We start from the raw sequence: 12,019 nt of genomic DNA, 5'->3' as shown, positions 1-12,019 counted from the left end.
ACCTTTCTCACAGCACAGCGCCTGAATCCGTAACTACTCATAAATAGCTCGGCGTACATATTACTAATGACCTTTCATGGAAGTCCCACATCGACCACGTAACATCAAAGGCCAAGTTCAAGTTTATTGTTATTGCATGTACAAGAAATGGGCTTACATATTATATACAGCGTCAGGAGGTCCCAGAGTGAGAAACTGCCAGTGGGACCTCCTATCATTAGTGGGTGCATAAGAGTATTAGAGCAGCAAGTAGAGGGCGAAAAAACAAACAAAACAAAAGAAAAAAACGCGTCAAGAAATACAAGTCGTAGGGAACAAGTGCAAATAAATAGAAGACAATTAGATATATATTAAAAACAGCGTTATACAGTAATATCACAATAAATAATCATAAGCAGGAATATCCAGTAATCTGTAACAAAAATTTGGCTCTTCTGCATATTACGAACAAAGAAAAATACAAAATGTTTTACAGAAATATGAAGCCTAACGATACAATAATGGAAATAATGTAAAGAAAATGTAATCAATATGAAAATGTATTAATGGCAAATGAAAAGATGGTTCTGCTAACAGTATTCTTTTCATATTGTGTTTAAAAAACTGCAATGAAAGAGATGATTTAATATTAACAGGGATGCGATTCCAAAGTGAAATACCATAGAAACGAAGTGTAAATTTACCATAGTTAGATCTGATTTTAGGTAATAGAAGGTTATTGCGTTCTGAAAACCTGGTATTATTTGTGTTCCTGAGGTTATCAAAAGGAAGACTGTCTAAGGTTATTTCACGATGAAAGAGACGAAATGTAATGAGTGACAACTTATGATAGAACAGCTGTTTAATGGCTAAAACGTTAAGACGTTGATAGATAGGTGAAGAATGGCAGCGGAATGAGCTAAAGGTAATTAATTTTATTGCCTGATTTTGAAGACGTTGAAATAGCTTGAGATGAATGGCATATGTATTACTTCATGAAGATAAACAGTATGTTAAATGACTTAATATAAGCATGATACAACGATCTAATAATATGAGGGTGGAAGAATTCGCGTGTTTTAATGATAATGCGGATGCCAAATGAAACCTTTTTTATTAACGAGTTGGCATGGCTATTGAACTTAAGGTGTTTGTCGAGAGTAATACCCAGAAATTTAACAGTATCAGATGTCATATCAGAATAACGAGACAGTTATTGGAAAAGAAATCGGCGTTTGTGGATTATGATATAGTACAAAGGTTGTTTTTAAAGGATTGATTTGAAGTCTATTATCAGTGCACCAGGAATACACATTGTTAAGATCAGTGTAGTGTGTCTTGAAGTGCGGTAAGCGATTTCTGTGATGAGTAGATGGTAGTGTCATCAGCATATAACAAACAGTTACAATTGGTAAGTACACTAGGTAGATCATTTATAAATAATAAGAACAACAATGGGCCTAGTATAGAGCCTTGGGGAACGCCACAGTTAATTACTTTAGTAGAAGAGAATTGGCCATTAAGATACACTACTTGAGGCCTGTTAGACAAGTAGCTACAAATAAGATTTAAAGGTGGGCCAGCAATACCGAAAGATTCGAGCTTATACAGATGAATAGAATGATCTAGAGTGTCAAAGGCTTTTGTTAGATCGATGAATATGGCTCCTGCAACAAACCCTCTGTCAATAAAGCGTTTAATGTTATCCGTGAAGTTAATTAATGCCAATTCCGTCGAATAATTCTGCCTAAAACCAAATTGGAATGGAGAAAGAAGATTAAATTTATTGAGATAGTGCATTAGACGAGTGTAAATAAGTTTTTCAATGGCGTTACTGAAAAACGGCAAAATGCAAATTGGGCGGTAGTTATTAATGTTTTCACGAGAACCCTTTTTGAACACAGGGATTACTTTACCAGGTTTCATCAAATCAGGAAATATGCCTGTGCTAAAAATTTTATTAACGGTATCTGCAAAAACAAATGATAAGTCTGCCGCAACCAGTTTTATTCTAGAAGGCTGGATAGAATCTAGACCAGGTCCAGTAACATTAAGAGAAGAAATTACCTTTAAAACTTCTTCGGAAGAAACCGGTCGAAGGAAAAATGACTGAGGGCAACGTGGGAGATGGCGTAAAATACTAGGCGATAGCGTGTTCTGGCAAGTGGCAAAATGATCACTAAAAGCATTTGATATGTCCGCCTCGGCTGTGCATTCCTCGTTGTCGTAAACTATCTTTTAATGCCCGTGTTAGACTCTGTAATATTAAGAAATTCTTTAATAAGCTCCCAATTACGCGTGGTATTCATTGCGTTCTGAATTATCCCTCTTTCATAATAGTCCCGTTTTGCGCGTTTAAGGATACCAGAAAGGATATTGCTATAATTCTTAAATTTAGTTCGCCAAGCTGTGTTGAACGGCTTCAGTCTCACCTTTTTGTGAAGATTATTCTTTTTTGTTATAGAGCGCAGCAACGCATTTGTAATCCATGGATTTCTGGGAGACTAGAATCTTTGCTGAAAGAACACATGAGTTGTGCACTCATTGGTATAGTTTGTTATTGTTGATAAAAATATCGAGTACGCCCTGTCAGGACAGTTCTCCTGAATAGCGCTCTCCCAACAAGTGCCTTGTACTTTCTGTATAAATAACGTTTCATTGAAAGAATTTTTAGAATATTGGTGACACTGCGTACGTTTTGCGACATCCAGAAGGGAGAACAGAGGATAGTGGTCAGTAATGGAATAATCTATTACTCCAGTGGTATAATCAGAAGATGATGAGAAAAATATATGATCTATCAATGTGCAAGAACCAGAAGTGTCGCACCTGGTTGGAACATCGATTAAGGAAGAGAAACCGTAGCTAAATAAGCAGTTGGTATAATCAGAGCATGACTGACAGTTGGGATTAAGTATGTTGATGTTAATGTCACCACAAATGATGATGTTCTTGTTTTCATTGGTTAAGACGCTGAGTATTTCTTCTAGCTGCGAACAAAAGTCCGAATACGACGATGACGGGAAACGATAAACTGACGCCAGGATTGTATTCCGGTTACTGAGGGACAGGACATTCCGGTCGAACTCCAGCCAGACAGACTGGCACAACAAATTGCGGAACGAAAGATCATGACGACGAGTGTACGAAATCGACGAATTCACAAGAATGGCAGATCCGCCATTTCGCTGAACCCCACGGTAACTATATTCACTGGTATATCCTGGCAGACCAAATAGATCGCCATCTACCGGTGTTAGCCATTTTTCAGACAGGCATATTAACGAAAAATTATGGTTAAGTTAGGTAAGAAAGTTCAAAAGGTCATCATGATGTTTGCGCAGACTTCGAATATTGCAGTGAATGAACGAAAATTTGGGCGATTTGTCGTGTAACAACGTTTTCACCTGATCACATGAAAACATGCCTCTACTCATGGTGAGGATTTACTTCGGAAAAACGGGAGTGCAGGCGCACTGATTATGTAAAGATAGCCAGATCGCTTACGCCTGAGATGCGATAAACTCGGCTATTCTCTCTCTGGCGTTGCTCTCTGGCGTGAGGTGACCATTCACGAAAAACAGGGAATCACTGTTTCGCGAAAATCCAATGGCTGATGTGGTGAGCTTAGCCTTTTTAGCTTTACTAATGAATTCAGTGCGCTTCGACCTGGAACAGAATCGTGCAATAATGTTCTTGTCTTTTTTTGCGGGGACACGATGAGCAATGTCAATGTCGGAGGGGACGATAGGACAGCCAATCTTTTCACCAATGGTTTGTATTACAGCCAGGCAGTCTTCACCTTCCGTGACGGGAATGCCTTTTATTTCAACGTTGTTCAGTCGGGAATACTGCTCTAGAGACATGAGACGTTGAGACAGCTTTGCGTTTTCATCCTTTAACAGCTTATTTTCCTTCAAAATGGTGTCATTCTGTGCTTTCACGGATTCATACAGTCCATTAAACATGCTAAGACTTTCTCGCATTGATTTCGTTTCGGCATGTAGTGTTGCTATTTCTTTCCCTAGCTCAGCACACGACCGCATCTTCAAACAAACACAACAGACACTTGTGGCAACAAGGCAGCGGCAAAGATGAATAAGGAAATGCACAAGTTCGTAGGAGACAAACCTGTACGAAGTATGGGGACGGAATTAGTTGCGTGCTCGCTGCCGCAACCCTTGCTGCCAAGTGACGGGCTGGCTCATGGACACCCCCGTTTGTAGGCGCTACGGTAGATACGGTCACTCCGGTAGATGTCGCTTGACTTCACGAGTATGCAGATAACAGCGGGCGTGAGTTGTGACGTGAATCGGCAGATGACGTCACTCCAGCAGCTGCCGCTTGATTCCACCAGGCCGTCGATAACTGCAGGCGTGAATTGCAACCTGTACGAAGTATGGGGACGGAATTAGTTGCATGCTCGCTGCCGCAACCCTTGCTGCCAATCGCATGCTTCGTTACCTGAAAAAAAACTTCTCTCTTGCAGCTTCATCAATCAAGCGACAGTTATATATCACTTATGTCCGATCTAACCTGGAATATGCCTCATCAATCTGGGACCCCGGCCTTGTAGCTCTTATCAATAACTTAGAGGCAATGCAGAATCGTTCATAACGTTTTATCCTAAGTAACTACCATCGAACTTCCAGTGTAACTAACATGAAATCGATACTTCCAAATAGACAGAAACTATCTCGACTTGTCTTGTTTCATAAGATCTATCATCACAACCATGTTCTAGGACCATGTTCTAGGACATGTTCTAGGATAGGACCCGAATGACTAAACCGCCTAATTTTGTTTCATCTCGACTTGATCACCACCGCAAAGTCCATGTCCCCCACCAAAACACTGTAACATACTCGCACTCTTTCCTGCCTAAAACCAGCCTTGACTGGAACCATCTTCCCGCCTCATTAGTTGGCGTTTCCAACTATGACCATTTTCGTGAAACTCTTGCCAGTGCCATTTACCGCATTACATCACTTTTTTTTCTGTAAACGTTCTCTATGTCGGTAGGAAACTTCACCTTTTAGTGTCTTAAACGGCTGCAATAGTATTTTCTTGCCGAAGTTATTGTACAAGCCTTGCATGACAGTGTTTGAATTTCCGTTCCTATGAGAAATTGCATTGGTTCCCATTTTTGAAATTTTCCAATGTGTATGTTGAAATGACTGTACTTATGTTGAACGATTGACGCCTTCCCTCTATAATGCTTGTATGCCATGATCGTGCAATAAATAAATAAATAAATAAATAAATAAATAAATAAATAAATAAATAAATAGAGAAATAAATAAATAAATAAGTAAACCTCACCAAGATTGGTGCAGTGGTAGCCGAGAAAAGGAATTCTACTTACAGCTTACAAACATACATACATACATACATACATACATACATACATACATACATACATACATACATACATACATACATACATACATACATACATACATACATACATACAAAACGCTGCATTTTACTTCGGATGCCAAAATTTCTTACTGATTGAAGGATTTCACAGTAAAGCTTACTTATTTCTCCCTGATTCAAAATTGCCATGAGATTGGCGAAAATAAAAAAAAGAGATAACAAGAGAATAAACGGCGTGCCCGAATTTAAACGACAAAGAGCCGCAAGCATAGAGAAATTCAACATGAGAGGACACTCGGCGAACACTGGCAACAGGAAATACGTCAAGCTAGAAATAATGTCGACATTACGGTGGCGCGAGCATCGGAAAGGAAAAAATGCGAGATGAAGTTAGCAGACATTGTTCTCTTTTTTTATTTCTTTCCAGGAAAAACTAAAGATACCTGCGCATACATTAAGTTTACTTTGCGACTTACTTTTCCTGCGTCGCCTAGCGACAGGTCAATGGCGCGTCTGATGCCTGCGTCACGCGTCAGGCACGCCGCCGAGGTCGGCTGCGCACGTGCGCGTCGGCCTGTTTCGCAACCCATCCGCCGCTCTTTCTTTCTGTATTTCTTTTTTTTTCTTTAGCCCGCCCTGTTGGGCTTCCGGCGCATTCTTGCGTTTCTTCTGCACTTCGACACGGCACCGCTGCACTATTGGAGTACGGCAAGGTAATAAGTTTTGTTTTACAGTCTGCGACGCATTTCAAGGCATTATAGCCCACGGTACGGAACCTACACTTGTGACGCTGTTAGCGAAAAGCCGCTCAGCCGCCGTGGAGGAGTTGGATTGATAACTCGTACTGAAAGAAGTCTGCGATGCTTTCTCTGAGCTCCAACCTTGTTGTACCTTATTTCGGTTGACTTTCGGGCTCGCTCGCAACACCCGGCTTTGCGACGTAGTCAGCGCAAAGCACCTCGGACATGTGACGCAGTTTTTTGGCGAGTACTGACTCTTATTGGGACAAGTTCGTGACGCTTTCTCTGACGCATAGTGTGATCATAATTAATTTTGTTACATTTTGAGATCATTTTGAGGCACAAACGCCGCGCTTAATATAATATTTGGAGTTTTACGTGCCAAAACCACTTTCTGATTATGAGGCACGCCGTAGTGGAGGACTCCGGAAATTTCGACCACCTGGGGTTCTTTAACGTGCACCTAAATCTAAGCACACGGGTGTTTTCGCATTTCGCCTCCATCGAAATGCGGCCGCCGTGGCCGGGATACGATCCCGCGACCTTGTGCTCAGCAGCCCAACACCATAGCCACTGAGCTACCACGGCGGGTAAACGCCGCGCTTGTCGTGACGCAGAGAACAGCAGCTAGGCCGTGGTGACAAAGTTAGTTTGGCGCATGCCGAATTTTAGTTTGACAAGTTTTTGACGCTTTGTATGGCCCCGCAACATCACATACCTTTTTTCGGTACAAGCGCTTGTCGAAAACGCGACGAGCGATTGCTAAGAGTGATAACACGGGAGTGCGTTGCTTGCGTCAGCGGAACGCGAAAAAGATAGCTCCAAGGAGCTCAAACACGAGCAATTCTTAACTAGAAAATTCTGTCTCTTGAACGACTCAAAACAGGCCATGCACCTACGCATTTTTCTTCAGTACGAGTAGAAAGAATTATGCGAGCGTCTACCATGGTCGGGTTCAAGGCCTGTGTTGTGGCCACCTCTGTGCATATGTGATGTACAGTACAAGCGCGTTTGCTGCAGGCAAGTTCTTTTGGAAACGCGCAGTCGCCCGTGTATTTGTGCTCCTAAAGTGCAGGAAATAAGGCCCGGGAAAAGGGGAATGCTCGGAAATCGGATGTTTTCGTGATATGTTCGGTATTGTTTCCGATACTTAAGTTGGGTATTTTCTACGTGGTATAGGTAAACACCAATTGAATTTGTTTGTAATGCCGCCCATTCACCACGTTCGCACGTTTAGCCTCTACGCGCATTATTCTTATAAGGCCATCATCATCATCAGCGTGGTTACGCCCACTGGAGGGCAAAGGCCTCTCCCATACTTCTCTAACCACCCCGGTCATGCGCTAATTGTGGCCATGTTGTCCCTGCAAAGTTCTTAATCTCATCCGCCCACCTAACAATCTGCCTCCCCCTGCTACGCTTCCCTTCCCTTCGAATCCAGTCCGTAACCCTTAATGACCATCCGTTATCTTCCCTCCTCATTACACGTCCTGCCCATGCCCATTTCTTTTTCTTGATTTCAACTAAGCTGTCATTAACTCGCGTTTGTTCCTTCACCCAATCTGCTCTTTTCTTATCCCTTAACGTTACATCCATCATTCTTCTTTCCGTAACTCGTTGCGTCGTCATCAATTTATGTAGAACCCTTTTCGTAAGCCTCCATGTTTCTGCCCCGTACGTGAGCTGTTATATACTTTTCTCTTGAGCGACAATGACAACCTGCTGTTCATGATCCCAGAATGCCTGCCGAGCGCACCCCAGCCCATTCTTATTCTTCTGCTTATTTCCGTCTCATGATCCGGATCAGCCGTCACTACCTGACCCAAGTAGATGTATTCCCTTACCACTTCTAGTGCCTCGCTACCTATTCCAAACTGCTATTCTCTTCCGAGACTCTTAAACGATACTTTAGTTTTCTGCAGATTAATTTTTACACCCACCCCTTCTGCTTTGCCTCTCCAGGTCTGTGAGCATGCATTGCAGTTGGTCCCCTGAGTTACTAAGCAAGGCAATACCAACAGCGAATCGGAAGTTACTAACGTATTCTCCATTAACTCTTATCCCCAATTCCTCCCAATCCAGGTCTCCGAATACCTCCTGTAAACATACCTCCTATAAGGTGCTAATACCACAACGACACATGCTTGCAATTTACTTTTTTTTTTTCAGCTGACGTCGTCCGGTAGAGCTTCGTGTGGAAACTACTGCTGCTTACCTGGTTCCACAACGTTGGATGAATGCAGAAAAAACCCGGAACGAGCATTTATATACAACAAAATAAACATTTCCTCATTTCATAAGACGTCCTGCGCCTTTTTTTTATGAAATTACACGCAGCACATATTCGATGGAGGCTTGTAAAGATCGTTCGAAATAATTTTTGCTTAATAATTAAACGACTCCGCACCAACACCGTTCGCGTTTGAGCAGTAGAAGCAGAAAAGAAAACTGCGCCTATCAGCCCAGCCGGCGTAACGCGCTCCAGCTAGCGTTCAAAACGCGCCCGCCCAATACTTCCTAAACCCGATGTGTGGTTCAGGTATTATGTCGGCGGCTTGGAGAGCACTACAGTCAATTCGGCCGCTGGGCTCTATCTGAGTGTTCGCACTTGTTGAGTTTCTCTCTCCATGCCGCAAGTTTACTGCCGACATTCACTCGCCATTTGCAATTCGAAGTCTAGGCATTTAGCCAGAGAACAAATTCTGAAACTCCGTGATGATCGCAACAAAATGCAACAAATTCTCCCCCTTTCCGTATTGGTGACGGCTACTCCTTCCCGAATAGATCGTGCAGGGTTGTGGTATGCCTTAGTAAATTTAGAGCACTGCTCCCGCTAGTTGCTAACTCAGTGGTGAAATGTGTTAAACACAGCTGAAATTTATAACTGTATCTTGTGATACTAGCTGATGGATCATTCTACGTGAAACGTCCTGGACTCTATACCCACCGTCGCCGATTGTCTCGGAAAAAATGAAATTGACTCCTTGGTGTTGTGTGAAGCATGTTTCATGTACATATTCCTCACGAAAAAAAAATATTTGGTGACGTAAGCACTCTTTGAAGTTTTCCAGAAAAAGCCAATGTTGGCCATTGCCATACATGCGAGAATTTGACGAAATAAGGCTGAATATTTCCGGTAGAACTATATAACACATTCGTTCTGCGGAAGTGCACAAAGTGGAATCATAGGAGTAAAAGTTTGTCATCCACCTGACAACACGAAGCTACATACCAAGGAAATCCATACGGATCAATCAGAAAGAAAGGTTCCCACCTGAAGAAGAATTCGTCCTGGTCAGGGGGATCGAACCAGGGACTAACGCCTTTTCGGTATGGTAGCACTAAGAATTGTGCGTGACCGCACGCTAGCAGATCGCAAACGCGAGGCCCAATCAATTGGCAAATCGAAACACGGGGACAGTATATATTGAAAAGGTTTTCCGGAAGCCCGCAAGGTGGAGAAAGGTTTATGAAAGACAAAAATGGCCACCCTTCTAGCACGATTTGCAGCTATGAATCCGAAGTCGCCGAAGAAAATTTGTGAACTAAGGGTTCCGTTTATCATTGCATATTTTTATAACTGGGATATTCTGGTTTACTAATGAGCGTTATTTGTCTCCAAAGAGCACCCAATTTCTTTCGACCGTTTTATTGTAAAGAAAAGGGAGAAATGCATTGTTAAAAAGAATTTATAGGCCAGCAATAATGATAGCATAGTCATGTTATAGCATTGAATTTATTTGTTTTTACTAGAGCTCTATATGGTAACATAATTTTAAGAAATAATTGCAGCAGATTACAGTAGCTAAACCCATCCGTGTATGTTATTTGCTGAACTACTGCAGGTTGGTTGTAGTACTAAATTCAAAATGTTTGAATCGTGGGTGGCATCATTGACAATGTGTGAGAAGTTGAAGTCTAGGGTTAAATAATGAATTCGAATGACATTCGACAGGTGGAGGTCAGTCTTGCCCAGTCACTGTGAGGAAGATTAAAATCACCCAAAAGATAAATCATACCCGCTGGGCAGGCCTTAATAAATCTATAAATGCTGTCGCGAAGACCCGTGACAAAGGTCTGACTTGAATCACGAGGGCGGTAACAGGCACCGATTAGAACTTTCGTAGAACGGGTTACGCAGGTGGCCCAAACGATCTTACTCTGCAGGAAAATACTCTTAACCTCTAAACGTATTTCAGTGTTGGACACAGTGGAGCACCTTCACGCTACTCGACAGTAGTGTTAATATATCAGCTCCCGCAGAGCTTATACAGTAAACTCTAGAACACAGGTGCGAGCATACTACGTAGATCAAACAGCAGAAACCAAAAAAACTAAATGGGATTTATACAGTTACCAGTGATTCCGTAAGTTGTCGAGTGAACGCTAAGTTTTGAGGTGCTGCAACTGATCAACAAGCAAAGTAACCCACCGTTACACGACGAAGTTCTCGCGAGATGTCGAAGCTTGCTCACTTGGTGGGGTCTGACCTTCGCCAATACGCCCAGCGTCTTCTTGAGGTGTGCCACGTTCCGAGTGGCCTCGCTGAGAGCACAGTTTTCCCAGTACAGATCGGTATCCTCAAGCGAATCGAGTACATTTGCTTGCCGAAGAGATAACTAGGAAAGAGAGGACTGTATTGAAATCACGTCGAACACTCGCTAGTGTTGCATGCATAATCAGCTCGGCTTGCGCATAGACAGATCACGCGTCTGCTTAACGTCACAAGCCGCGTTGGAAGGAAAACAGTGCTACTCAGCGCTCGTTTCGCTGGTTAACCAACCACTTACATTACCTGCATAGTGATGACGCGGAACTTAGCGATTTTCGCACGTTAAGCCTCTTTCTTTACAAGAGGACGACAATGTGGCGTGGCGGTTTCCTGCTACCGTTCGTAATGAACTTGAAGAAATAAAACGAACGACACCGACCAACATAGAAGTGCTAAGAAATGAAAAAAATCTAAAAGACGTTTCGGCTTCGCTACGGAAGCCTTGTTCACAATGGGATTATTGAAGCGAAGCCGAAACGTCTTTTAGATTTTTTCATTTCTTAGCACTTCTATGTTGGTCATCCCATTGTGAACAAGGCTTCCGTAGCGAAGCCGAAACGTCTTTTAGATTTTTTCATTTCTTAGCACTTCTATGTTGGTCGGTGTCCTTCGTTTTATTTCTTCAATGCTTCATCCCGACCAGACGGGCTTCCGTCGAACCCTCGATTTCGTAATGAACTTGACCACACACGATCTTCTTCAAAATACGTTATCAAGAGTCCACAAGTTTACAATAGTTGGCGTCCTCGCCTTGTGTCCCCTGCATTAATGACGCTATGCCGCAGGCGTCTACAGACTCTTTTCGCCGCGATCTTGTTGGCGCCGCCATGTTTGACCACGTGGTGACGCGTCACTCGCTTTGTGAACCGTCACGAAGCGTTAAGCTTCGAACATTCGGATACTGTTGGTGTACGCACCGTCACCCATGATTCGGCGCATTTATTCAGGACTGCACCTATTCACTTATTCCTGATACGTGAACGATTTAGAGGATTTAAGTTTGAGTGTTCGCATGTGTCGATGCCTATAGATAACGTGCGAGAAACTGAGTGTGCCAGGGAACGGCGCTACTCCCCTTGTCACTGCGTAAAGAGCAGCACTCATTCTTACCGACATTACGGGATCGAACTTCTGTATTCGGAGGTTAGCGATACAGCGGTGGTGGATGAGTGAATTCGTTTATCCTCGAGAAAAACCGTGAATCGCGAAGGACCGGCAGCACAGGCAGTCCTTATGTAGCAGCGGTCCTTGCACTTGGCCACGTAAATGTATGGCATTGTTCAACATGCCAGTCACGATTTCTGCAGTCAACTATACGACACACGTCTTCCCCCTACGCTCCGAATTTAGCAGCACATGAATGGAACAC

At 42.8% G+C, this 12,019-nt stretch overlaps 1 protein-coding gene across 1 annotated transcript in view; it reads right to left on the bottom strand.

The window, feature by feature from the left end:
- Positions 1 to 11,010, bottom strand: part of LOC142588821 (fatty acyl-CoA reductase 1-like) — a 60,920-nt gene extending 49,910 nt beyond the window's left edge. The window contains exons 1-2 of the mRNA XM_075700637.1: positions 10,894 to 11,010; positions 10,531 to 10,717 (exon numbers count right to left, since the gene is read on the bottom strand). Coding sequence (XP_075556752.1) covers positions 10,531 to 10,717; positions 10,894 to 10,899 — 193 coding nt within the window. The 5' untranslated portion in view covers positions 10,900 to 11,010. The remainder of the gene's footprint in view (positions 1 to 10,530; positions 10,718 to 10,893) is intronic.
- Positions 11,011 to 12,019: the final 1,009 nt, after the last annotated feature.

This window comes from Dermacentor variabilis, chromosome 7 (assembly GCF_050947875.1).
Source record: "Dermacentor variabilis isolate Ectoservices chromosome 7, ASM5094787v1, whole genome shotgun sequence".
NCBI classification, from domain to species: domain Eukaryota; kingdom Metazoa; phylum Arthropoda; class Arachnida; order Ixodida; family Ixodidae; genus Dermacentor; species Dermacentor variabilis.
Note: the sequence above shows the minus strand (reverse complement) of the source record. Positions and strands in the feature narration are given on the sequence as shown.